This window comes from Leptosomus discolor, chromosome 26 (assembly GCF_034619465.1).
Source record: "Leptosomus discolor isolate bLepDis1 chromosome 26, bLepDis1.hap2, whole genome shotgun sequence".
NCBI lineage: Eukaryota > Metazoa > Chordata > Aves > Leptosomiformes > Leptosomidae > Leptosomus > Leptosomus discolor.
This window is the reverse complement of record NC_141416.1, coordinates 2,483,294-2,506,713: the sequence shown is the minus strand read 5'-3', so window position 1 is coordinate 2,506,713 and position 23,420 is coordinate 2,483,294. Positions and strand designations below refer to the sequence as shown.

General features: G+C 59.2%; 1 protein-coding gene across 12 annotated transcripts; it reads left to right on the top strand.

Annotated features, from left to right (window-relative positions):
• Positions 1-1,900: 1,900 nt before the first annotated feature.
• Positions 1,901-21,883, top strand: TPM3 (tropomyosin 3). 12 transcript variants are annotated; one of them, XM_086478370.1, is made up of 12 exons: positions 1,901-2,014; positions 2,391-2,516; positions 8,937-9,070; positions 9,864-9,981; positions 10,235-10,305; positions 11,673-11,748; positions 12,242-12,304; positions 12,462-12,531; positions 14,328-14,406; positions 16,299-16,362; positions 19,911-20,033; positions 20,645-20,672. In XM_086478370.1, exons 1-11 carry the CDS (start codon positions 1,901-1,903, stop codon positions 19,986-19,988), a joined length of 993 nt encoding a protein of 330 aa, XP_086334496.1. In that variant the 3' UTR covers positions 19,989-20,033; positions 20,645-20,672. The 12 variants fall into 12 exon arrangements, with proteins under 12 accessions (XP_086334496.1, XP_086334497.1, XP_086334499.1 ...); XM_086478371.1 differs by lacking the exons at positions 14,328-14,406; positions 16,299-16,362; positions 19,911-20,033 and having other exon boundaries at positions 20,645-21,883; XM_086478373.1 differs by lacking the exons at positions 11,673-11,748; positions 14,328-14,406; positions 16,299-16,362; positions 19,911-20,033 and adding an exon at positions 11,102-11,177 and having other exon boundaries at positions 20,645-21,883.
• Positions 21,884-23,420: the final 1,537 nt, after the last annotated feature.

Here is a 23,420-nt window from a genome sequence, read left to right as displayed (position 1 = left end):
GCCCCCGAACCAGACCGCCGAGGAGCCCCCCGAGCCGGCCCAGGTAAGGCGGTGACGGGCGCGGGGTCCCCTCAGCCCCCGGGCGCGCGGGGACGGGCGGGCAGTGCTGCCTGCCGCTCCGTGCCGTGCCGTGCCGTGCTGGTCCACGCCGCGCTGTACCATGGCGTGCCATGGCGTGCCGTGCCGTGCCATGCCAGGAGACTGTGCCCGCGCTGCCCTGCTCCGGCTTTGTCCCTGCTGCAGGATGCCTCCTGCTCGGGCACAGGATCCCAGAGCATCCCAGCACCGGTGCAGCCGCCCAGATGGTGTCCGGACACGAGGCCGGGATGCCACCTGCGCGGTGCCCCGGGGGTCTTGCCCGGGCAACCAGCGAGGACTTAACCCCCCACCCCCAGCTCTCAGCGTCTCCTTCTCTCCTTCTCTTGCAGGGATTTGAGCCCTGGGTCCCATCCGCCTCTGCCTGCCCCTGCCTCTGTCTGATATGTTTGATATTAGGTTGTTTTATTGGAAAACCAACTAAATATCAAACATATTCTTACAGCGCCAGGGATGCCCAGCACCAACCTGGCGAGATGCTGCCTGTGCCCTCCCCCCCCCGGGCAGAGGGGAGCAGGGGGTTCCCTCCGCACCCCCTTCCTGCAGCCCCTGCCCACCCTCTCGCTGCTGCGACGAAACCTGTCTGCCCGCACCACGCGCCCGCTTGGCTGGGGAGAGGGAGCCGGGAGCTGCCATCCCCGGGGGCTGGCGGAGGTTTGGGATGGCGGCGGGGTCACCGCTCGCCACCTGTCGCCCCACTTCGTGCGTGGGATGATCCCAGGACAAAGGCACGTGGCCCCGTGCCCACCGCTGGCTCCGCTGCCCCAGTGCGTGGGGTTATTTATGGCTCCCAGGGCATGGAGGCTGCTCGGGGCCCTTTGTGGGCATTGTCCCTCCCGGTGCCCTGCCCGGGGAGTGGGGAGCTGCCACCGGGGTCAGTGTCCTGGATCCCTGGGTGCTGACCTCCTCAGCCCCCAAAATCCGTCCCTGGATGGGAGCAGCGGGTCTCGCCACAGAGCCAGCGGGACCTTGGGGCCGGCGCGAGGAGGCTGCGAATCCCTCGGCTGCGTGGGAAGCGCGGCTGCTCTCCCCGAGAATTCCTCCCCGCGCCCAGGGAATTTGCTCCTCCAGCTGCCAACAGCATCTTCTGCCTCACTGCCAAGGACCAGCATGGCCGGAGCTGGGCTTGGGGCTTGGTGGGCTCCCTGGGGGGCTCTTCCCTGGGTGTTCGGCTCGATTCCCCCCGCTGCTCCCCGCTCAGCCAAACAATTTGGGCCAGGGGCTGCTGCTAAGCCCCTGCTCTTAAAATAGCACCGGGCTGAGCTCGCCCTTTTCCATGCCACCCCCAGACGCTGGTAAATGTCACCCCGGGGGCCACCAAAGCATCCCGAGCCCCCAGTGGGGTGCAAACTGGGGGAGGCTTCGCTGCTGATGCCACGCGGACCTGGCTCCATGTCCCGAGCTTGTCCCGAGGGAGTGCTGGGGGGGGAGCACGGTGTCCCGGTGACGCCGGCCAGCGTGTCCCGTTGCACGGAGGGGGGGGGCAGGCAGCCAGGACAATGCAGGACCCCCCGCTCGCAGACCTGCCGCTGCTTTTTATAACTGCCCCAGCTGTCCCCAGGAGCCCAAATAAGGCTGCGGCTGCCTGGACCCCCCCCAAGGGCAGACAATGGGTCCTGAGCACAGACTTTTTGGGAAGGTGGGGAGGCAGCTCGGCCCAAGAAAGGCAAAGCCCCCGCACCGGCGGACAGGGCAGACTTGATAAACCGGGCGGCGGGGCGGCAGGCAGCACTGCCCGCCCTGCCTGCCCCTTGCCCGTCCCGCTGCCTGCCGCCTCGCCGCCAGCACCCGTGTCCCCCCGAAAATGGAGGCCATCAAGAAGAAGATGCAGATGCTGAAGCTGGACAAGGAGAACGCCCTGGATCGGGCAGAGCAGGCGGAGGCTGAGCAGAAGCAGGCGGAGGAGCGGAGCAAGCAGGTAGGGTGGGTGGCAGAAGCCCCCAGCCCGGGGATGGTTGGGGGGACGGCTTCTCCCCACGCTGGACCGTGCCGAGCCCAGACCCAACCCAGGCTCTGGCCAGGAGTTACAAGGCTGTGAGAGCGGCCACTGTCCCCCAGCTCCGGCGCTGGGTTGCGATGCCGTGGGGCATCCCAAGGGCTGCCCAGGGCCCAGCCCCTGCCAGCTGGTCGCATGTGGGGCAAGGGTGGGCCCTGTGGGGCAGAGCTGGCCCCGGGATGGGGCAGGAGGGATGCCATGGGGCAGAGCTGAGCCTTGGATGGGGTAGACAGGGCTCTCCTGCCATGCGGGGGTCCAGAGGGGCATCCACCTGCAGTGACTGCCACTGCCCTTCCAGCTGGAGGATGAGCTCGCTGCCATGCAGAAGAAGTTGAAGGGGACAGAGGATGAGCTGGACAAATACTCCGAGGCCCTGAAAGATGCCCAGGAGAAGCTGGAGCTGGCGGAGAAGAAGGCGGCGGATGTACGTATGGGGTGCAGGGTGGGAGCTGGGTTGGCTGCCCTCCCCTTGTTGCCCTCCCGGTGGGACTGCGGCCCTTCCCCGTGGCCTTGGGGACAGAGGAAGGTCCCTGTCAGGCTCAGTGCCCTCCTGGCAAAGCTGTGCGGGTGCCTGGGAGCAGAGAGTGACCCAAGGAAGGACACATCCTGGGGGGGGGGGCCACCCACAGCCACGCAGGGGACAGAGGGTTGCTGGTAGGGGCCAGTCCCAGCTTCTTCTCCAGCAAAGATGTCCCAGGCAAGCCTGGGAGCAGGGACGGAGCAGGCTGGGCAGCCAGGCTCCCCAAAGCAGGGCATGGGGACCCCGAGCCGAGGGCAGAGCCACAGTGGCTGGCGGCAGCGAGCTGCCCCTCGAGCGTGGGACGTGGAGTCCGCGCGTGTCCCCAGGAAGCTCCGAGTCACGGCTGCCGGCGGAGGAGTTGAGCTCCGGAGGAGGAGGAGGAGGAAGCCCTTGTCCCCCCCGGGCAGGCGGAGGCCGGGCGGGCAGCGTGACAGCAGCACAGCCCGGCTATTGTTGGCCGCCGTTTCCAGGAAAACAATGGCGGGAGCAGCGCAGGGTTTCGCCGGCCGGGCGCTCTCCCGGCCATCGCGTCTGGCCCCGCTCGTCACCAGGACTTGGCAGCCGGAGAGGCTGTCACCCCACGGGGCAGCGGTGTCTCGGGTTGAACATCAGGCAGCCCCAGATCTTCCCTCCCGTCGGAGCCGGGAGAAAGCCCCCGGTTCCTCTCCCTTGGTGGGCCCAGAGGCAGGAGCCTTCCCTTCCCACCATAACCGCTGACGCTGGGCCGTGGGGAAGCGCCCCAAGCCCTGGCACGGCGTCTGGGCTGGCTCTTGCCGGCACATCCTGGCTCCGAGCTGGGGGCTGGGGTGTAACTGGGAGCTCCAGAGCCCTCACCGAGCCTCGGGTGGTTTGTCAACCCTGCGGCTTTACTCGCGGCTTCCTGACCCGTGTGCCAAGCGCCGTGTTGCAGAGCTCTGGGGAGCCCTTTCCCTCCCTCGCACCCTTCCTCCCTCCCTGCGCTCCCCGCTGGCATTTTCACGCTCTATCCCTGCTGTCACACCACAGCGCTGAGGGCCACATCCCCACTCCCTTCGCTAAGCCCTTTCTGTGCATTCAGAGCCCCCTTTTTCTGGATGACACCCCCCAGGGTGGCTTTTCGGGGCTCCCCTGGTTTCACCTCGGCTCGAGGAAGCCGGTGGGAGAAGGGATGTCAGACCCCAGAGCGTTGGATGCACAGAGCTGCCTCCTGGCTCCTTCCACCCCGTGGGAGCGTGCAGGGTCAGACCGTTTTGGTCACCAGCACATCTCTGGGGGACGTGCCAAACCGTTCAGGCTGAGCCCGTGCCAGCCCTCTCTGCCCTGGCAAACGCACCCTTGGGACATGCGCCTGCCTGGGTGCCGAGGTTTTTAGGAGGTGGCACAGGGGTGGCAGCCCGGTGCCCCTTTTCCCTTTATGGCGGGCGAGGACAGCGAGAGGTCTCGGTTGTGCTTGTATTGAGATCTCGGGGGGCTCCGTGACCCTCCCGGCACAGAGGAACGCCGCTCCCAGCAGCGTTTTCTGCCCTCACTGAGCTCCAGAGAGTTTTAGCGAGCGCTAAAGCTGTCGCAACGGTGGGTTTTGGCACGCAGCGGTGGAGCCGGAGCCTGGCAGCAGCGCTCTGCACTGCGGTTCGGTGCCGCCGGCGAGTGCCGGAGTCTGATCCTTGGGGAGAAAGGAGGGGAGCGGGACCTGCCCCAGGGCTGTGGGGTCTCAGCCCCACTGGGGTCCGGGGGGGGTCTCCAAGGGCAGGAGAGGGTTGTGGGGGGGGGGAGGTGGTGCGTGAGCTCAGCCCCTGGGAATGCATCGCAGCTTCGGCCGGGCTGTGCCCGTATAAGGCCGGCGGGGCTGAGGGACAGGGTGTCCCCAGCCCCATGGCACTCCCGGGACACCGGACCCCGAGGGGTGGGGGGGGCTGCCCGGGGCAGGGCGGGGGCTGAGGGGTTGCGTGCCCCCCCGTGGGGCAGGTCTCAGTGTCACCCCACTGGCCCGGGGCAGATCCCCGGTGCCCCTGGACACACATGGGGCAGATCCCGGTGTCATCCCACCCTCCCGGGGCAGGTCCCGGTGCCCCCAGAGCCACGTGGGGTTGGCTCTGGTGCCATGTGGGGCAGGCCCCGGTGCCCCCGGGTCCCCATGCCCCCAGGCCCCCGTGAGGCAGGTCCCGGTGTCACCCGACCCCCCCGCGGGGTATGTCCCCGGTGCTCCCAGACCTACACGGGGCAGGTCCCGGTGCCACCGACCCACACGGGGCTGGCTCTGGTGCCGTGTGGGGCAGGACCCGGTGCCCCCAGGCTCCCGTGGGGCATGTCCCAGTGTACCCAGGCCCCCCCGGGGCAGAAGCCGGTGCCCCTAGGCCACCATGGGGCAGGTCCCCGGTGCCCCCGACACACATGGGGCAGGTCCCCGTGTCCCCAGGCTCCCGTGAGGCAGGTCCCGGTGTCACCTGACCCCCCCGGGACAGGTCCCGGTGTCCCAGACCCCCATGGGGTTGGCTCTGGTGCCGTGTGGGGCAGGACCCGGTGCCCCCAGGCTCCCGTGAGGCATGTCCCGGTGTCACCCGACCCCCCCGGGGTTGGTCCCCGGTGTCACCCGACCCCCCCGGGGGAGGTCCCCGGTGCCCCCAGACCCACACGGGGCAGGTCCTGGTGTTCCCAAGCCCCCCCCCCGGAGCAGGTCCCGTTGCCCCCGGACCCACATGGGGTTGGCCCCGGTGCCCCCAGGCCCCGCCACCGCGGAGCCGGGCGGCTGCTCCTTGTCTCCATGGCAACACGGGCGGGGGTGAGGGGGGGGTGGGGTGTGGAGGGGGAGGAAGTGACGTCACTTCCCGGGCGGTGGGGCCGGGGCGGCGGGTTCCGGTATTTCAGGGCGGGGCCGGCGCGGCGCGGAGCGGAGCGGCGGGACGGGACGGGACGGGTCGGGCAGGGCCGGGAGGATGGCGGGGGCCACCACGATCGAGGCGGTGAAGCGCAAGATCCAGGTGCTGCAGCAGCAGGCGGACGACGCGGAGGAACGGGCCGACCGCCTGCAGCGGGAGGTGGAGGCCGAGCGCCGCAACCGCGAGCAGGTACCGCCGGTGCCCCCGGGCCGCGGGTGCGGGTTGGCCCCGCCGCCGGGGCCTGGGGGGAGGGGGTACCCCGTAACCGGCCGTAACGACCCCCGGGGGTGTGTGTGTGTGTTTAGCAGGGGGGGATGGAGCCGGGGCGGGTGTGGCGGTGCCGCGGGTCGGTCCGAGGCGAGCGCGGGCAGCGCTGCGGGACCCGGCGCGGCGGGAGCAGCTGCGGGATCCCGGCCCGGGTTGCCACGTTTTTGCTCGGTCCCAGCGATCGGGACCCTGCGCCGCTCCCCGTGGTGTCTGTTGAGGTCGGGGGGGGGGGGTTCTCCCCTCCGGGCCAGCGGCGGGGCGAGAATCCCTGCCCGTGTGTCCCGGGGTGACGGTGGCTCTCGCTGGGGTCCCCCGGACCCCAACCGGCATGCCTCGGGCGGTGTTTTGGGGGGACTGGCGCTGGAGGGAGCCGGCGGGTCTTTCTTTCGTCGTTACCGGTCTCCCGAGCCAGCCCGGAGCTGGGGGGGGGGGGGGGGGGGGCGGGTTGCCGAGGGGGTGGGGGAGCACCCGGTCCCCGGTCGGGTTCCCCGGCTGCCTGCTCGCTCCTCGCTGCTGGAGAGGAAGGGGAGGAACCCGGCCATCTTGTCGGGCCCCGTGTTGCGAGCACAAAGGTGTGAGGAGCCTCGGCGGGTGCTGATGAAATGGAAGTGATCTCGCTCGTCGTGATGCTGCCGGTGCGGGAGCTGGGGGGGGGGGGGGGAAATCCCGAGCTCCACGTCCTGCCCGAATCCCAGCGAGCGGGGAGCCCCCCGCTGCCTCGGGCGGGCTGTCCCCAAGGGGGGGTGGCCTTGTGGGAGCGTGACGGGGACAGGCAGGGACTGGGTTTGGAGTCTGAACTGGCGAGCGGCTCCTCTCCCAGCTGAGGCAGGCGGGGTTGGTGTCATCGCGGGGACGGTGGATGAGGTGACGCGGGGCAGGTCGTCGTGGGTGACCGGCTCAGATCTGAGCCAAATTTGTGTGGGGACTTCCTTGTGGAGGCTTTTCCACCCCCAGTGTGCCCCAGTTTGATGGCCGTGATGAGCAGGGTGGTGCTGCTACTGCGGGACCGGTTCGGCTTCGCTGCTGGGGTTGATGGCAGAAGCTTCTGCTGCGCAGTGGGACGAGGCCACTCCCAGACCTCAGCTGGGCTCTTTGCAGCCACATAAGGAATTCTCTGGCAATAGCAGTGTTGTCATGGGAACGTGTGTGTTTCTCCCAGCTTGCTGGAGCCTCTCTGCAGGAGAGAACCAGTGCTCCCAGTGTAGTGGTGTCTTGTACTCACCCTGTGGCCTGGCCTTTGGGTCCTGAGGGATGTCCCTGGCCTGGGGACGTGATGGTGAGCCTTGATGGCCGAGGCAAGCTCTGCCCTTGGCTTGCAGGGCTCCCGGGAGCTCCCTGACTCATAGCTGCCTTCCTGAAGGAAGCAGAGCAATGGGAACGCACCGCTTGGCAGCGGGGCTGCCTGGAAGCATCAGCCCGTGCTCTGGGGCAGCCCGACAGCTTCAGCTGTACCCAGTGGGGAGAAGCAGAAGGGGAGGGGTAAGGACCATTCTGCAGGGGGAGAGGGAGGCAGTTCCTTAAAAGCAAGGGTGGGGGTTTGGGGTGGGTTAAGCGCTGCCTGCAGGAAGTCAGGGCTAAATGATGCGGTTCGGGGGGGTCAGGAAACTGTTCTGGTGTGTCTCCATCCCCTGGGAGAGGGAGGAGGCTCTCCACCTTGACAGCTTGTTGCCTCTTTGATAGGCAAAAGACGTGTCTCAAGCAGTCTCCTTCCCAGTTCTGTTTAATTTTGTTCCTCTTCGAGCAGATCACTTCCTCCTCTGGAGGAACATGCCGGCGGGGCTGGCTCTGGGGCAGCTCGCTGCAGCTCTTGCCTCGTTTGAGCATCCAATATTGCGGGTTTCCATGGTGAAGAGCTGGGTGTGTCAGCATGGGACCTCCTTCAGCTTGTGTTTGCACAACCTGGGCTTGAACCATGCTGGGGGGGGGGGGGGCGGGTGGGTGCTGAGCACCTTGCTGCCGATGAGGGGGGAAGAGCTCGGACAGCCTCTACCAGGAGCTGAACGTGATTTGTGTCGGGCCCTGCTCTAACACTGGATTCTTTCATCCCTCTGCTCCTCCCTCCTCGGGCATGCTTAGAAGCAGCGTGTCCTCGCAGGCTGCTTTGTTATAAGGAGCTGGGATATTTCATATATGCCTGGCATGTGCCTGTGTATGGGCCTCTGTAGGAGACCACGGTGCTGCTGTGAAATGGCTGCAGCCTTGGCTTGTCTTCCTACCAGCGCACTCATCCCGCTGGAGAGCGGGATTCGGGGTTCCCCTGGGGTGGCTCAGGTGGGGTGTTGGTATCCCCGAAGCATCTAGGCTTGCCCCCCGGGCTCTGGTCGGGGTTGATGCATACTGGGCCGTAAGCAGGCGCCTTGTGGTTGATAGCGGTGCTGCTGTAACAGGCCTGGCTGGGGGGGGGGGGTGTGGGGGGGTGTGGTGGCTTCTGATCGCTGCTGATTCATTAAAGCTTTGGTCACTTTTGTGGTCGTGCTTCTGGCAAATGCGTGGCGCCTGCAGGCACTCGGCAGTTCCACCGCTGAGCTGAGGTGGTTGTTGCTGGGGAACGGCCTCTTCAACCTGTCTCAAGACTGGACGAGGCTTTTGCTCTTTCTCTGGGTTGTTAGTGAGTCGCTGGGAGGGAGGAAGGAAGCCTGGAGCTCGGCTGTGCTGTCGAAAGCCCGGCCTGCCAGCGCTCTGACACAGCTTGGCAGCCCTCTGAACCTGAAGCTGTTAATCTTTCTCACGTTGCTGACGAGAGGGCTTGTTTCAAGCAACGCTCATGTCCAGATCACATGAGTAAACTGACTTTGTGCTAAATGGTAGCTGTCACAGAGCTCTGGTGGGGTGGATAAATAGGATGGTGATTGATGGCCTGGCGGGATTACAGCAGCTGCAGAGAAGACCCATTAGCATAAATCATCTACTTAGTGTCTATGGCTTAAACTGTCGTGTCAGCTCAAGCTGACAGGTGAGGGACCTGCAGGGTGCCTGCTGCATGGACGGTGTGTATGTGTGTGCGAAGTGCGTGTGTGTGGAGCGCTGCAAAGCTCAACGTGCAAGCGTATGGCAGTGCGACCTCTGGAAGACAGTGGCTAAAGCTCCTCGGCTTTGTTTCGGCTTCCCGTGTGCTGCCGCTGACCCGAGGGCAGACCTCGGCCGCCCCGCGCTGACGGCTGACCCCGCCACAGGCTGAGTCGCCCTCATCTGCTCCCTCCAGGCTGAGGCAGAAGTGGCATCTTTGAATCGCCGTATCCAGCTGGTAGAGGAGGAGTTAGACCGAGCCCAGGAGCGCCTTGCCACAGCTCTGCAGAAGCTGGAAGAGGCAGAGAAAGCTGCAGATGAAAGCGAAAGGTGAGCAAGGGTTGCTGCTCAAACATCTCGGACGTGTTCCTGAGGGCCCAGTGCCATCAACCTCTTGGGAAGGAGATACCCCTGGATGTGGGGGTACCCACTTGTGCGGGGCAACTAGAACAGTGCTGATGGTCTTGAGGGAGTATCTTGGAACATGAGGCTGAGGAGCGAGTAAGTGCTGTGTGCTACCACGCATCCCCGCCTCCAAGAGAGGAGAAATGTGTTGGTTTTGGGACACTGTTGTCTTGTGAAGGTGGCTGCTGGTGGGGAAGCCTCTCTTCCTGCTGCCTCTGCCAGCATCCTCCCTTCTGGCAGATGTCCCCTGACCTGGCAGCGTGATTCAGAGGGGAGCGGTCTCCTTCCAGTTGGCTGATGCGCTTTGTCAGTGCGTGTAGTGAGCACCCTGACCCAACTGATGTCCTGCTGTAAAGATGGACTTGGCTCTTCCTGCATTCCAGCCTGGAAAGTGCTTGGCTCAGCTGCGTAGAGTCCCTAAGATGGCCTGGCTTGTTCTTCTTGGCAACACCACATTTCCCTTGGTCCAGAAGCCCAATGAGCTGCTGGAGAAACGCTCCAAGGAACAGTTAATTCTGAGCAATTAGGGTTGCTGTATTCGCGTCAGCCCAGCGGTGTCTGCCTTCCTGTGCTCCCCTCTGCTCTCAGAGGTGTCGTGGCTTACGAGGAAGCAGCGTGGCCCTGGGGGAGCACCGTGAACGCTCTGAAACTCATTACACCGCTGGCTTGTACAGGGTGGTTTCGTACATCTCCCCTCCCTGTGCTTTCTTTTGGGCAGAGGCATGAAAGTCATTGAAAACAGAGCTCTGAAGGATGAGGAGAAGATGGAACTGCAGGAGATCCAGCTGAAGGAAGCCAAGCACATTGCAGAAGAGGCGGATAGGAAGTACGAGGAGGTGAGAGCCTCGGATGCTTTGGTGGAGCGAACTCTGGCCAGGAGAGGCGGCTCCTCTTCCTGCTGGCAGGCCTTTCCTCAGCAAGCCTGGGGGGAGAGCCTGGCTCTGAGCAGAGCTACATCAGTGTTCCCCTTAGCCAAAAGACTCTGGCGGCTCCAGTGGCTCCTGCAGGTGTTCCCTTTACTGCCCTGCACGGGCCACAAGGACAAAAAAAATCGTCTTCCTTCCTCTTAACTCCATTTCTCCTTTCCAGGTTGCTCGGAAGCTGGTGATCATAGAAGGAGATCTGGAGCGTACTGAAGAGAGAGCTGAGCTTGCAGAGTCGTGAGTAATCTGCTCGCATGTAACTGGCACATCTACCTTTGCATGGGAACTAACACAGCATTTCTAACCTTGTTACACAAGGCCTGAAGCACAGGGTGGGTTTAGATCCTCAGATGAAAGAGTTGGAAGCGCTCTCTGCCTCGGAACAGGGTTAGGTCCGCTGAGGATGCGGAGTTTGATGTGATTTGCCTTGTAGTGGAGATGTTCTGCCCCTTTGCATGGAGAGAATCCCTAGTTAGCAAGGCCAGGGAATCCTTTCCCACTCGGTAGTCACCACCACTGCTTTGTACGTACGGCCACGAGATCCTCGCACGTTGCGATGGGGCACGTGAGCGCACAGCACTTGTCCTAAAACAGCAGAGGCCTCCCGGGCCGGGGGCTGAAGTGGCACGTGGGATGTCGAAGGGCAGAACCGCGGCTGAGGTTGGTCTCTGCCCTCTTAAAATATTTGCAGTAACTGCTACAGGCTTCTGCACTGCTGAGCAGCAAGCTGGGCTTCCTCTGCTTAGAGCAGACCCACAAATTGGGGTGTTTGGGCTCCTTTCACGTGTCCGGATGCTTGAGCTGATCCTTGAGGAGCTGGTCAGGGCCTTTCTGTGCTCTGGGCCTTGTCTAACAAAGTTGGTGTGTACGCAGCAGTAGCAGTGTGCTTCCTGCCCAGACATGCATGTCATGACCATGACTTTTTTGTGTTTTTCCCCTACCCCCTTTTTTGCTCTGTGGTATTGTGTTATTGGTGCTTCTTTTGACCCTTGCCCCCACCTGGCTTGTGCCATCGTGTGACCGTCACTAACAGTCGTTGCCGGGAGCTGCAGGAGCAGATCAGAGTGATGGACCAGAACTTGAAGTGTCTGTCTGTTGCCGAAGAAAAGGTACTAACCTTTCCCTTCTTGAACCATTAAACCAGAACTCTTGTGGTCTCCTTGCTACGCTCCTTCCCTCAGCTTAACTGCGTCTTTCTCTCTCCTGGAATGTTCTGTCCTCTCTGCCCATAAGTATTCCTGTCTGAGTGGTGGTGGCTGTCCATCTGTCCGTCAGAACAGCTTCCCTCCTTGCAGCAAACTAAACACGCAGTTTCAGCGTGAAGACTCCAGGTCCGGCAGAAATCTGTGTCCACGTCTCAGCTGCTCAGCTCAGTGCCCTGTGCGTGTGCTGGCAGGATACTCCAAAATGGGAACTCGGAGGCGGGAAGAGAACTTGCTTTCTGCACAAGTGCCTCAAAGCAGGGTCCCATCTAGTCTGATCGCAGACTGTCTCCTAAAGAACTTCCTGGTCTTCCCTGCACATGGATTCACTTCTTGTCTCTCCTGTCTTTCCCTCCCACTTCTTTTCCTTTTTCTCTCTCCTTTCTTTATGAAACCCCACAGTAAATGTTCCGAGCTGGAAGAAGAGCTGAAGAATGTCACCAACAATCTCAAGTCTCTTGAGGCTCAGGCTGAGAAGGTAGGGCTCCTTGTCCAAGGGCCAGAAACATTTCTCTTTTGCTCGGAGGGTGTGCCACAGCAGAGCACCCACTTGGGATGGAGATGATGCAACCGCAGCCTTGAGCAAGCGAGGAGAGCTGTGCTTGCTCTCCCAGGAGAGCTAACGGATTTCAGTGCAGGGCTGACGTTGAGCGTCGAAGCTGGGAGTGCGGGAAGTCTGGCTGCCCTGCCCTGCCTTGGGGCAGACTCCGTCAGCCAAGATGTTTATGCTGCTGGGATGAAAATTTTTCTGCGCCCAAGTTTGTGTTACGTGTGTGATGTGGGACTTGCTGCCTGACCCAGTTGTGTTGGGTGAGGGTAGGGATGTGAACAACTCCCAGCTGGAAGCTTCTGTGGGTGCGTGCACTGCAGGGAGGAGTTCACGTCTCCCTCTGTAGCTGTGGGCTCTCTGGAGTGGGAGGTTTGTGGGGCTGCTGAGGGCTGCCGATTGCTGACTCCTCCCTTTTCCACAGTACTCTCAGAAAGAGGATAAATACGAGGAAGAGATCAAGATCCTGACTGATAAACTCAAAGAGGTGAGTAACCGTGTGGGGATGGCCCGCTGGGTGAGCTGGCTTCAGCTTGACTGCGGGGAGACGTGGAGGCTGGCAGACTTCATGTCCTCAGGCTGCTGCCTCTGTAGTCTTTGTGTCCCAAAGCTGTTGTCCTAACTGCCTCGCCTCTGTCTGGCAGGCGGAGACCCGTGCTGAATTTGCTGAACGATCTGTAGCCAAGCTGGAGAAGACCATCGATGATTTGGAAGGTACATTCTGGGGATGGGAAGCCAAAGAATATGTAGTGAGGGGACCTGAGGAAGGCTGTCTCCCGGAGAGCTGGAGAATGGAGGCGCTGCTCTGCTCCTCCATACTTGGAGCCTGACCTAACTTGATCTCTAAGGTGAGGCTTGGTGCCTCTGGGCTCAAGAGTTGTGCCCTGTGTTTCTACTCTGAAAGCAGTTCCCTGGCTGGGCTGTAGCAGGCCTCAAGCTCTTGATCCAAACCCCATGCTGCATCTGACTGATAGTGACACATAGTGCAGCTGGTGTATCTTGGTTGTGATGCCCTCAGGAATGTAACTGGACTCCTGTGCTCTCCAGCTTAACCCCAATTTAAGGAGTGGCATAGGAAAAAAGACCACTTGAACTCAACAGGAATTAGTTACGATAACATACTTATGTGCAGAATCTCGTGCACGTGGCGCTCTGCTGCAGACAGTGTTGCTGCAAGTCCACCACAGTAGTCAGTGAGTCTTGAAACAGCCCCTGTGAAGACTTGGCCTCCCCAGTATTGCTCCTGGTTCAAGATTAAATCACCAGAAGCTCCACCCATGCGGTGTGGTGGTCAACCTGTGCCTGGGATGGGTTCCTTTCCACCTCCTGTTCCTGGTTTCACCATACTTCAGGAGCACTCCTGAGGGCAGCCATTGCTGAATCCTACCTTTCCCCAAGCCATGGAAGGAGAAGGTTCTGGCTGGCTCCCTTAAATCCAGGGCTGTGGCTGGAGTGGTGGTGCTGGTAAACCAATACTTAGAAGCCTCCTGCCTCAAGCACAGCGTGTGCCTCAGTGGTGGTTTAGTGCCAGGTCTTGGAGATGCAAAGCCACATCCTACTGTCTGGAGTCACTCTGGAGGTTTTTTTAATCTAGAAATAGCAATGGTGTCAGCTGAGCTATTCCAGAACTGCAGCCAAGCAGCAATCTGAGCCACCTCATGATCCAGGGCAAGCTTTTATTGGGAACTGCAAAAACTCCTTCAAATCCCTGCGTGCTCCCCTTGAAACACGTTGATCGAGAATTGGCTCTGGTCTCCAGCCTTGCTGCTGAAGTGACCTGGTTTATGACAACTGACAAAGTTCTCCGGGCTCTGTGAAGCCATTAACAACATTACCAGCTGTACTAGGCAGCTAGAGCTGGGAGAAGTCTGTGCCAGCTCTGCACAGTGCTCGAGGAGTGCATCGGTACGAGTTTCGGGACTGCCTCCTCCCCTGAAGGAGAGCGATCTGCCGGTCTGCTCCGTTATCCGGTAGAGAACACCGGTGTGGCCTGTCCTTTAGGCTCACCCTGCCAGCTGTGTATACAAGATGGGAATTTCCTCTGATGCCCAGGACTGTTACGTGACTCACTTCCCCCAAGCTGGTTTTTATATTGAGACTGAAGGTGAGAACAAAGCACCTCCATTGATCTGTGCCTTCCTTAGGTGTAAGCAAGCTTCTCCCCAAGTGGATGGAGTTGCCCTTCCCTGCTGCTCCTCCTGTCAGTGGTTCTTGCTGACCCAGCTGGGCAGCTTGTTTTCACAAGCTGATGCGGTTTGAGTTCTTGGCTCTGCTCCCCTCAGAGCTGGCTTGTAATCCTGGAAGGCACTTGCTGGTCAGACTGTCCTCAGGCTGTTGGAACCCACCCATTCATTGTCGGCAACTAATACGGAGTTGTGATGGCTCCACATCTAACTTCATTTTCTTCTCTCCATGAACCCCATACTGCTTTTCCTGCCCCAGGGTGCTGGAAGAACTCTTCTGCCTTCCCTCATTGTTTCCCTTTTGTTCTCCTCCTAAACCTCTTCTAGATGAGCTCTATGCCCAGAAACTGAAGTACAAAGCAATTAGTGAGGAACTGGACCACGCCCTGAATGACATGACTTCCATGTAAATATGAGCTGGCTGGTGTTCGCCTCTTGCTTCAGCAGGCTAGACTGCCAGAGCTTGCTTGGTTTGCTGTGACTTTCCTAGTTGGAGAATCGATGGCACTGTGTTGTCTAGGTTACTTCTACAGATCTCTGCCTCGAGGATTGTGGAGGCTTCCCTGCAGCATGCCGTACTCTTAACTCTAGGTCCTTGTGATCTGCATGTGTAACACGAAGTGCTGTGCTGGCCTGAAAGGGTTCGGACTTGAACTCCACGAGTGCAATTCCCAGCCCCACTGGGAAAGGCTTCCTAAGGTGATGTGGCTTAGTTGCCTGCTGGAGCCACTGGGCCGTGGCCTCGGGGTTCCTCCTGGAAGAGGCTCTGGCTAGTGCTCCAGTGGATTCCTTAGGAGCGGCCCTAACAGAGTTGAGATGGGCTGGATCGTGAACTGATCTGTGGAAGTAGCTGAACTCGTACGTTTCTGCAACTTTGCTACTCGGCTTTTTGTTCGGATTTGCGGCGGGTTCTGCTAACAGCTGCTCCACACGGTCCTTACCACTAACCGAGGAGAGGCCAGGTACCGGCACTGCCGAGGAAGAGCCTTAACACTAGCGTCCGAGAGCTCCCTAAGCAAAGTTTGCCGTGCACAAACACTGAAGCTTCTTTTAAAATTAGTGTCTCCTTCTGTCTCACACAGATAAGTCTTGCGATTCCAAACTCCACTTTGGATTTGCCTCTCTGCTTAGTGGCTTGTTCTGCACCTGCACCCTGCCTTCATGCTCTCATCACCTCGCTCTGAATTCCAGTACCTTTTTCCAGTTACTGTGCCCAGGGCATCCCTGGGAACGAGTGCTGTAAAGACACTGAAGCTTGATGGCAGCAGTAGCAGCCCCCCAGTTATGCTGCACTTGCTCCTAAACAAAGCTCCCTCTGTTTGACCCGATGTGCCAGACACTGCTGTGCTCTGAGGGGCTGCCCTTTCACTGTCTGGGTGTAGCTGGGAGTATGTTGTTCTCATCTGCATATCGTGTGTAGAGCCATAAAGCTCCTTTTGTATTTCTCTTGCCTCTTGCTCGAGCATGATGTCACCTTTTTTAAGGAAAACAATTCTGGTATAAATTGAATGGAACGGCTGGTGCTTTTGAGAAACGGGTTTCCAGTGACCACTTGCTGCTTCAGAGTAACTATTTCAAACCAATGTAACCCTCATCACCCTTGGTGGAACACACAGACTTCATTAACCTGCTGGATTTTTTCCCTTTGGGTGTCTTACTGGCTCCCAAATGTGAATTGCAGCTCCACAGACGGTGCCTCGGCATGTCGCATGCTCTGTAGGGTCAAAGGGGAGGCTGGGGTTTGCAGCAGGACGTCAAGTCCTCGAGCCTGGCTGAAGCCACTCCTTACACCTGCCTGCTCGGTAGTGTTCACCGGCATCGGTTGCCAAACGCTGGCTCGCAGTGGGAAGTCACCACACCTGATAGGCACTAGGTCACTGGCAGGGTGTGGAAGCTAATAAATATCAAGTGGCTGGTTTCCAGTTGGGCAGGACTGGTTGGGGGCAAAGTGCTGCCTGTGGCTGTGGGGGGGGATGTATGGCCCCTCGCTTCCGAACTGAGACTGCGCTGCAGCAGGGCTGTGGGCACCCGAGCCAGGGAATCTGTGGCTTGCGAAGTCCTCCGCTCCCCGTGCAGGGGCTGAGGGGGATGGGATCCCCCCCGGGGAGCGTGGCACGGAGCTTCACAGCGAGCGCCGCAGCCGGCAGGCTGCAAACACTTGGCGTGTGTCACCGCGGGTCTGACTCTGCTAGTTGCTCCGGTGTCGTGAGCACCGATCAGCCTCTCGTCCCTGTCTGTGCCGCCTCACGGCGGTTTGTCAAATGCTTTTTCCTTTCTGGGTTGGTTCATCTGCCGCAGTGCCCGAAGAGCCCTTCACGAACAGAGTTTTGATGAAATGGGCCACCTCCCGTGGTTTCCTCAGGTTTGTGTCGCTCAGTTCTCCACAAGCGTAGTCCAGACATGCTGAACTGCCCCGGCCTGTTCTCACTCTCCTGTGTCAGGGCTGTCCGCTCTCTGCCGGGTCTGGGTGGGGAAGGAAAGGAGCGTTCCTGCAAGGAATTTCAAAGGGTTGGACACTTCAAAGCTTGGAAAGCTCTGGTAGATGGTGGTCTGACTCTCCCCGGGTATGGAGCAGTAACTCTGTGCCCTGTGAGCCCAAAGCAAGAACCTGTAACTCTTCAGTAACCAAACCTGCAGCTGGAGTAAGGGGGGTCTAGATCCTGTGGGAGGGGCAGGGCTTCTGTCACAAGCGTCTGGGGGTGTGGAGGTTTCCAGCCCAGTGTTGGGTTGCCAGCTCTTACCCTTGTGAAACAGCCGCCTCGTGGGGAGGTCCCGTCAGCTGTGGGCTTGTTACTGCCTCGCGCTGCGTGGAGCTGGTGGCTCTGCCGTTGCACGGTGGTGTTGCAAGCGATGTTATCGCAGGCTGGGCTGTGGCAGGCCCTTTCCCTGCTTGTCCTGGTGGAACTCCATGCTGGGTGGTAGATGGATGGGATGGGTGGGTGATGCAACTTCTGCCCTGGGAGGTTTTAAAAGGCTTCTGGTCTGACTGGATTGCTGGGCTTGTGCAGGCTCGTTACCGTGAGGTGGGCTGTTGGCTCAGGAGTGCTGCAGATGAGCTGACCAGGAGGCACAGGTCCTGGAGCTCCCCAGGTTGCAAGGACGGCTGGTAAGGCTGCCCTGCGGGCTGGGTGGAGAAGGGAACAGGCCAAACGCTGAATCTAGCCCCAGCAGACCTGGGCAAACATTCTGTGTTGAGCTGTTCCTGAGGTCTAGGAAGGGTCATGCTAATTACTTCAGTCAATCTGCTCCCTCACGTGGGTGGATCATCAGGTCCCTGTCCGCAAGCAGCACCTCACCCTTGAAGGCTGTGAGCCGTTGCACCAGCCTCCAGTCACAGGGACTTCTGACTGCAGTTCACTCCCATCCTCTGCCACTCTGGAGACCCAGGACCAGCCCTGATCACCTGGGGCTGGAGACTGGCACCCAGCCTACCTGCTCAGAGCCAGGCTGGAGGCCAGAGAGTGCGTCCCCAGCAACAGTAGCTGATGTGCAAGGTGGGCTCTGGCATAGGCCAGGATGGGGTGTACCCGTCCCCCACACCACAACTCCCCTCAACTTCTAGTTAGAACGTGGTGGGACAAAAATTGTTGGCTGTTGGTTGGTCCCTCAGTGGCTTCAAGAAGGGACAATCAATCAGCGTTGCTGCCCTCTGTCCTGCAGAGTGAGGTGCAGCCAGAGCAGGGGCTGAGGGCTGAGAGGAGCTGAGGGTAGCTGGGTGAAGGTGAGCTTCACCCCTTCTGTGCGTCTGTCGTGGTGGAGGGACTGGGCTGAGACTCCCTGGAGAGGGGGACATGCTTTGGCTGCTCCGTGTGAACAACTTGACTCAGTGTCTTGAATCTTACCTGGCCAAGTCTTCTTCAAGAGCAAAATATTCCTAGGTTGAAAGTAACGGGGAATGGTGTAGATCCCCTTCAGAGGGTGCCCTAGATTCCTAGGGACCTTGTGGTACAAGGATTTGAGAAGGAGCCGAAGGCCAGCAAGAGTGGCTGTGCTTTGTGCTCGCTCATCAGGCAGAGGCAGCACGCCGTATGGATCGCTACAGTTTGTGATGATTAGTTCTGCCAGGCTGGCCGCTGTTGTATGAGGATTTTTCACTGCCTGGAATCCCCCCAGATGCAGGAATTGGAGTTGTCAGGCTGGGAGGACCCTGCCTGTGTCGATGGGCAGAGATAAGGTGCTGAACTGGTTCTCTGTTGTGGCTGACAGGCTGCCTGACAGGACATCCAAGAGGGGGCCTGTCCTGGCAGAGGTTCTCCCTTTCCCTGGAGTTACTGCTGAGAACACGCACTTGGGACCAGCCTTGGGGGGGGGAGTGTGGTCGCTAGAGCCCTGCGAGGCTGGGAGGACAGGGACTGGCTGGGAGGTGAAGGCTGTCAGCTGCAGGGGCAGTTTGTGCCCTGCTCGTGTAGCTGTTCTGGGGCAGGCCTAGAATAAGAGCCTGTGCTCCCAAACTTCCTCTGTGCTGTACCTGCAGCAGATACTGCCTTCGATCCTGGCGTAGGTGTGGTGGGTTGTCAGGGCGGCACAAAGGTGTGTCCTGGGGGAGGAGTGTCCTCCAGGTCAGGTAGGAGGTGCTGTCATTTTCCGTTCTTCTGGTGTCCCTGTCCTACTGTTAAAACCCCATCGATCTCACTGCTGCTTGGTGTGGTTCACTCTGCAAGGTGCTTCTGGTTGAGCTGTGGTAGGACTCCTTCTTTCTGCAAAGTGCTCTTACAGGCTGAAAGCGCATCCCGTGTCTCCTTACCTGGGTACAGCCCAGCCTGCAGGCTCCTCTTCTGGTGTGTTCTCCTCTTCCTTTCTTGGCCTTCGCAAGCCCTTGGCAGCACTTCCATGTCTGCCCGCACTTGGTTTCCTCCGTGATCTTCCTGAGCTGAAAAGTTAGAGTAAGACAAACTTTTGTTCTCCCTGGCTTCATCTGTGTAATGGCCTAGACTTGATCCTCAGAGACACGTGTTATGGAGACAGCTGATTTGATGTGCTCGTCTTGGTCCTCTACTAACCTTCCCTTTCTCTCTTTTTCTCTCTTCCTCTTGTTTCCCCTAATCCTGTTGCTGCTGCAGAGCGCCTGTACAGCCAGCTTGAGAAAAACCGCCTGCTCTCTAACGAGCTGAAGTTAACGCTGCATGATCTGTGTGACTGAGAAGGGGGCCCACTAATACCATTAAACAAGCTTATTGCGACCACCAATGCTGTGGACCACAGTGAAATCTGATCTTTCTTAAGACTGGCAGACTTGCACCTTTTATGCAATTGCTGCTATTTAATGGGGCGCTTGAATTTATCCTCTAATTTATTTAAGAGTTTGTTTTTATAAAGCTAACCTCTCTTCTTGGTGGAGTAACCCTCAGACTGGGCTGGTTTTTGAGCAGACTTGTTCACTTCTCCGCGGGGTCCTGCCTGGCTCCTCCGTGGAACCAGACTGGCTGCACCCACCAAGAGAGGGGAGGGGTGAAGTTAGGCTTATGTCTGCTAAAAGATGCCTGTCAAGTGCTAAGGCTTAATATACTGTTAGAGGAACGACTGTAGGATTTCCTGCTGCATGGAATGATGGCTTCTAACAATAAATGACTGACCTCGTGGTCTGTAAGACACTGCACACCTGTAGTACTTTCCTATATAGTTGAGTCCTAACCTAGAAGGCTTGGGGCAAGCGGTCATTCCCGGGGCCTGACCCCGGCGCAGCTGCGGAGCCCCAGAACGGGTTGGGAAAGCTCATGAACGCTTTGAAAGCCAGTCCCAAAAATCCCCAGCGTGAAGCTGGGTCTTGAGCGCCTGCAGGGAACCTCGAAACGCTGCAGTTGCTAGTGCTCTAGGAAGGCTGCTTCTCGCTCTGTGCCCGGTTTCTGATCCTGGGGAGGTTGGGGAGCAGCTTTGAGAAACTGCCTCTACCTAAAGGACATCTTTCTACAGCCTGTCTGTCCAGTGTCCCAGCGTGTGGATGTCTTCAGTGATATGGGTGGGCTCACCTTTGGAGTAAAGCCTACCTAGAGCGCTAGTTGCTGATCTGAGCTCTCCTCCTGGCTTAAGGAACATGTGAGAATCGACCGCGCAGCCGCCTGTAGTCTCGGGCAGAGTTGCAGCACCCTCGCTCCTCCTCGCTCCCTGCCTGCCCTTCACTGCAAACAGCCTCCTCCCCGCTGTCCTTGAGGCATGGTTGTCCGCTCCCCGCTGCTGGTCGTTGGGGCCTCGGTGCCCAGCTTGGCGTCTCGGGTCCTGTGCTGGGAGGGGGAAGGCGGGCACAACCAGCTGTAGTGGCAGGGGGTGACTTCTTGAGTGTGGTTTACCTCTGCGTTGCTCTTGGGCGCCTTGCTGGGCCACGGGGGGTCTGCTGGCTGGAAGTGTTGGAGCCCTGGGGAAAGCTAGCTGCGGTTGGAGGCACCTGCATGCCAAACACTGCCTAGAGCACTGGCTAAAAGTCCATCGTGACCGTGCTGACTGGGAGCACCAGCAATGAGAGAGGCCAGGGCTACAAATGAGCCAGGTAACTTCAGAGCTTCTAGCTGCACCCAGCCAGGCACCCACCGGCCTGAGGACTTGCTGCGGCAGCGTGCTGGGAAGGGGGTAGCGCGAGCTTTCTTTGGCGAAGGTTTCTCTGTTGGCTGAAGCTGCCTTGTTGTAACTCTTTGACTCTTGCTTCCTGCCAGATAAACTGAAATCCACCAAAGAGGAGCATCTCTGCACGCAAAGAATGCTGGACCAGACCCTGCTAGACCTGAACGAGATGTAATGGATCCCTGCCACTGCCTCCGCCACACGATGCCGGGGGGGCCAGCCCAGCTGCTGCTGACCTCTAACCCTTGGGGACCAGAGTTTACTTTCTGTTGCCAACTCGACCAAACACAAATCTTCTCCTTCGCCTCAGGGTTAAAGGCCATCAGGTTGGGCAGAGCTTCAAACACCGTTATTAAGGGAAATAAACAATGCAATAATGTTTGGGGAGCATGTTTGAGATGTACACATTTTGTAACTACCTTTTTTTGTAGCAACCATTGTAAACATTCCGAATAACTGGTGAGGTTGGTGAGCTACACTTCAAAGCTCTTGGCTTTAAAATTCCCTATTAACCTTCTGTTAATCAGCTCTGGGCCACCCTGCTTTGGCAGGGGAGGAAAGAGGGTGTGACGGTTCTGGCTGTGGGCCACTGAATTAGAGTAGCTGGGCTAGGGATGGAAGCCTGTTGGGAAAACTTCCTTTCCAGGAGCTGTTTGCCAAAAGAGCAGTTCAGTTTCTCAGCTTTAAGGTAACTCTCTGTGTTGTGGAGAAGCAACTTGGGTGAAAGAAGACTTTTTTTTTTTTTTTCTTCTTTTTATTAAAGCCAAGCCTGTTATCTGAACAATGGAACCTTCCTAGGGGTTGTTTCCCTTCCCTTCCCCGCCACTGTTGGCCATTTCCTTCCCTGGTAGGCTTAGAGAAGCCACAGCCCCTCTAACCAATGGCTACCCAGGGGTTGAATTTGCCTTCACTAAGTGCTGACACACCACGCTTTATTGCTCATTGCTGGGTTACACTTAACAGCTTCAGTACAACAGCCTTGTTTTCCTGGAGAAGTTGTTTTTTGGTTGTTGGTTTTTTTTTTTTTGCCTACCCTGAGGGAAGGAAGCGAGGCCTTCCCTCCTGGCCAGGAGTGCTCTTAGTGTCTTAATAAGGTACAAGCCATCTTGCTGTGCATTGCTGACGTGTAGTTGTTGTGAGGCGTGAGTGTGGAGACGTGTCGAGCTCGCGGCGTGTCGCTTGTGGTCGGAGCATGCTGCTTGGTTGTAGCAGTTTTAGGGGCCAATCGGGAGAAAAGGAACCCTACCAAGTGTTTTGATACGAAGTCGAAAACAAGAGAAAAAAAAAAAAAATTGTCTTACTGTCTTTTGAAATAAAAACCGATCCCTCCACGCTGCTGTCCGCCTGCAGAGCTTTACTGTCTGCGAGCCGCTGCCGCCGGGCCTGCGGGGGGGAAGGGAGGGTGGGGCTGGAGGCCGCGGCCTGGGCCCGCGCCTCGGGGAGGAGACCGGCGGTGGGGTACGGTGGGGCTCGCCCGCTTCTGCCCGCGGCCAGAGGGCAAAAACGGGCCCGTGGGGGCGAGCCCGGCCCCCGCTTCACCTCAGCCCTTCGCGGGGCGAGCGGCTGCTTCCCGCCACCGCCGCGCCCCGGAGCGGTAGGCGGCAGCGCGCATGCGCACGACGCAGGGCGGGTGAGGTCCGCTCCGCGCCGAGGCGGGAGAGGGGGAGGTGGGCGTGGCTGCCTTGCGCATGCGCGGGGCGGTGGCGGGGCGGCGGTGGGGAAGGGCGCTGGGCTCTCGGCGCCATTGTGGGTGCGGGCTAGGGGGGGGGGAAGCGGGGGGCTGGCCTGGCCTGGCCTGGCCTGGCCGCTCGCCTCCTGGTCCTCCTGTGCTCGGCGGTGCCTCCTTGAGATAAATGTGCCCAAAGTGGTGTTGCCCTTCGGCCGGCCGCTCCGGGTTCCCTTTGAGCTGAGGGCTGAGGGACGGCGGGGGTTTGGTGCAGCGCGAGCTGTTGCTTCTGGGGGAAAAGGGAGTGGTGTTGAGGGGAGAAAAAAAAAAAAAAAGGCTCTGGGGAGTGTTGAGGAGGTGGGAAACCCTTTGGGTGAGGGGCTAGAGGAAGAAGGGACTGAGGTGGGATGTGTGGAGGGGGATCAGCGGCTCGTTCTCCTGGGCTCGGGAAAGGTCTGGAGAGCACAGGGGTCTATCCTGAAAAAAAAAGGCGAAACCCTGAGCTCAGGGTGTTCCCGTGGGGTGGAGGGCGCGGCTGTGCTGGGGGCTGGCGAGGCCGAAGGCTCTCGCCTTGTTGAGAAGCACCGTGGTGCGAGGGTCCTCTGCGGTCTGACAGGGAGCGGGTGACTGAGGGCGCGTTGTCCCGTCTGTGCTGAGGTGGGACACCAGTTTGTCTGTCTCTCAGCGTTAGCTGAGGTAAATAATATTACCCACAGGGTGTCCCAAGTCGGGGGGATGGAGAAGGAGGGAATTCGTCAATCCATCCAGTCGTCGGTATGGTTCTGAGTTGCTCCTGTTCCGATTTTGGGGCGGAAATTGGGGTGATATTATTTACCTCAGCTAACGCTGAGAGATATGCTTTTCCTCCCTGGCTATATTTCACATTTTCTCCTCAGGTGCATTTCTGTGCTTCCCTGAGCGTGTCCTTGATTCTTGTTTGTTGCAACTTTACTGTCTCTTGTTCCACTGTATCCCTGTTCCACAGGCTTGTCTATTTGCCAAGCGGCCGGGCCCACAGCGGGCAAGTTGTTATTGCTGTTGGTGTGTACGTGTGCGTATAGTGCGTGGTGGTGGTGTTATATTAGTGATCAACCTTGTGTTATACCTGTAGCTTTTAATTTATCACCGGCAATCCGAAAGAACCTGTAAATGTTGTTGTAAATAAACAATTACTATTGTGTCTCCCGATTTGCGTCTGTCGC